Consider the following 2,627-nt stretch of genomic DNA (forward strand, 5'->3'; position numbering starts at 1 on the left):
CTAGTTATTATAGATCTAGTGATCTAAATAAATCTAGATCTAGACCTAGAATCTCGTAAAATAAGTGAATAGGAATGGGTCTTGAAAGAGAAATCCGCATCCGATTCCGGACAGAGGGACTCATCTGAGTCTAGATTACTAGATTAGATGTAGATTCTAGATCTTTATATTTCTGTGTAAATAATTCACGCACCTGATGAAATGCGTTTTACCAACATTAATATTACAGCACAACCTATGATAGGGTTTGACACTGCAATACAATTGGAATACGAATCCTCCATTGAGGTCTATAGTGATCTATAAATCTAAATCTAGAGTAGAACAAGTGAGTCGGACTTGAAAGAATCCACATGACCTTAACAATCAGTAAATAAACGAAATTCAAAATGGCCACTCGAGCATGAAACAGAAAGTAGATAATTTAGGTTGTCGTACTTTTTCGTATTCATATTTCTACTCAGGTTCCGACAATTATGTCGGAAACGCCGACGTCGGCAGTCGGCACGAAAACAAAAGTGCTGACAAAGCCGACGGGAGAAAAAGGGGTCGCTGGCAGTCGGCCAGGCCTCGCACTTCGACTAATACAGGTGGGCCTAGCGATAGCATCGGTCGGCTCGCGGGTCGGGTCGCGATTGTCGGATTTCAGACGATTGTCGGCAAACATGCAGGTCTAGTCTCCGGGCGGCTTCCATTTTCTCCTGAAAGAACCCACGACAACTGCCGCCTCATCCTCAACACAAGACAACTGTCGCCTCATCCTCAACACAAGACAACTGTTGCCTCATCCTGCCACAAGACAACCGCCGCCTCATCCTCAACACAAGACAACCGCCGCCTCATCCTCAACACAAGACAACTGCCGCCTCATCCTGCCACAAGACAACGCGCCTGCGCTTCCATGACCACGCAACAAGCCAGTAACATCAACGAGAAATATCATGACAAAACATGGCTGCCGGGCCAGGAACACTGGGCCCTTGTACAAACCTTGTTCTTGTGTGCATTGATGGAAGCGTAACGAACGGTGCCTCGGAAACCTGCGGCCGAGCGGGGCTGTCGCACTTCTCCCGAGGCCGTGGTGTACTGGCGGGCCAGGCCAAAGTCCAACATGTACACATGGCGGTGGTTCGGTTGTCGACCCATGGCAAAATTTGACTGGGGGAAAAAACCAAAACGACAAACATTATCTCAGGTGCACCAAAAAACATTTAAACGTTTTTGTCAGACGTCACTTGCAACACAATAAGGTCATATGAGCGCCGAAGATTAGAGGTGTTACGAGAGAGTCAACAAAACATAAAAAAGACAGAAAATGACCTTATTGTGTTGCAAGCGCCGTAAAACCCTTACTAAAATAATGAAGGAGAGATAAGGACGATAGATGTTTGATAGGAAAGGAGCACCCTCCAACCAGCCACTTCAATCAAAAGCATGGTCCACTGATGACATATTGGACATGACAACGTAATAACTCAGTTCCACCGATGCTGTTTCTAACACTCCTAGACCTGACTACTTAGGGAAAGAACAAAGAGAAGCACCATAGAGGCCAGACATAAGGCACAACATGCAGTACACCAAACAGGGCCCTACTAAAGTCAGCATAAGATTCTACCTAAATATTTCCCAACAAAGGTCAAGTAAGTCTCAAAACCAAACACCATCACCTACCTCAGCAACCACGGACTCCCAGAATGACATTATTATAGCATGAGGGTTCACAGCCATTCCTACAGCTTTGTCGCTAGTCTGGTACATTGCACAATTTTCTATCAGTCGCTAGTCTGGTACATTGCACAATTTTCTATCAGTCGCTAGTCTGGTACATTGCACAATTTTCTATAAGTCGCTAGTCTGGTACAATGCACAATTTTCTATCAGTCGCTAGTCTGGTACATTGCACAATTTTCTATCAGTCGCTAGTCTGGTACATTGCACAATTTTCTATAAGTCGCTAGTCTGGTACAATGCACAATTTTCTATCAGTCGCTAGTCTGGTACATTGCACAATTTTCTATCAGTCGCTAGTCTGGTACATTGCACAATTTTCTATCAGTCGCTAGTCTGGTACAATGCACAATTTTCTATCAGTCGCTAGTCTGGTACAATGCACAATTTTCTATCAGTCGCTAGTCTGGTACAATGCACAATTTTCTATCAGTCGCTAGTCTGGTACATTGCACAATTTTCTACCACCCAATGAGGGCTCACAGAGACATCTTATAGAAAATATTCCCACAAAACTCTCACAAATATCAGAGTCTCAGAACTAATCCCCATAACATACCGGTTTGATATCTCTGTGCAGAAATCCCACATCGTGTATGGCCTCTATGGCCCGCAGTATCTGAGACGCCAGGCGGAGTGTGGTGCTCAGGGAAAAACATCCTCTGGTCTGGCTGCGGCGTAGTTCTGCCAGGTTTTTCCCTTGCAGGGACATGACCACATAGTTGTAGCGCTCGTTGCGGCCACAGCCGATGAAGCGACACACGTGGTCTCGTCCTGTGAGCAAACAACAGCCACCTTCACACATCTCCACACAACAACTTCTTCTCCACTACCCACAGCAAGGGGAACAGACAAACAACTTCCTCTCCACTACCCACAGCAAGGGGAACAGACAA

At 45.5% G+C, this 2,627-nt stretch overlaps 2 protein-coding genes across 4 annotated transcripts in view; both read right to left on the reverse strand.

The window, feature by feature from the left end:
• Positions 1–2,627, reverse strand: part of LOC101850365 (tau-tubulin kinase 1) — a 26,644-nt gene that overhangs the window by 7,009 nt on the left and 17,008 nt on the right. The window lies entirely within an intron of this gene.
• LOC106013156 (tau-tubulin kinase homolog Asator) lies at positions 925–2,560 on the reverse strand. The gene is made up of 2 exons (XM_013088151.2): positions 2,291–2,560; positions 925–1,158 (listed from the first exon to the last, which is right to left on the reverse strand). Exons 1-2 carry the CDS (start codon positions 2,534–2,536, stop codon positions 940–942), a joined length of 465 nt encoding a protein of 154 aa, XP_012943605.1. The 5' UTR covers positions 2,537–2,560; the 3' UTR covers positions 925–939.

Source organism: Aplysia californica, unplaced genomic scaffold (assembly GCF_000002075.1).
Source record: "Aplysia californica isolate F4 #8 unplaced genomic scaffold, AplCal3.0 scaffold00693, whole genome shotgun sequence".
Lineage (NCBI taxonomy): Eukaryota > Metazoa > Mollusca > Gastropoda > Aplysiida > Aplysiidae > Aplysia > Aplysia californica.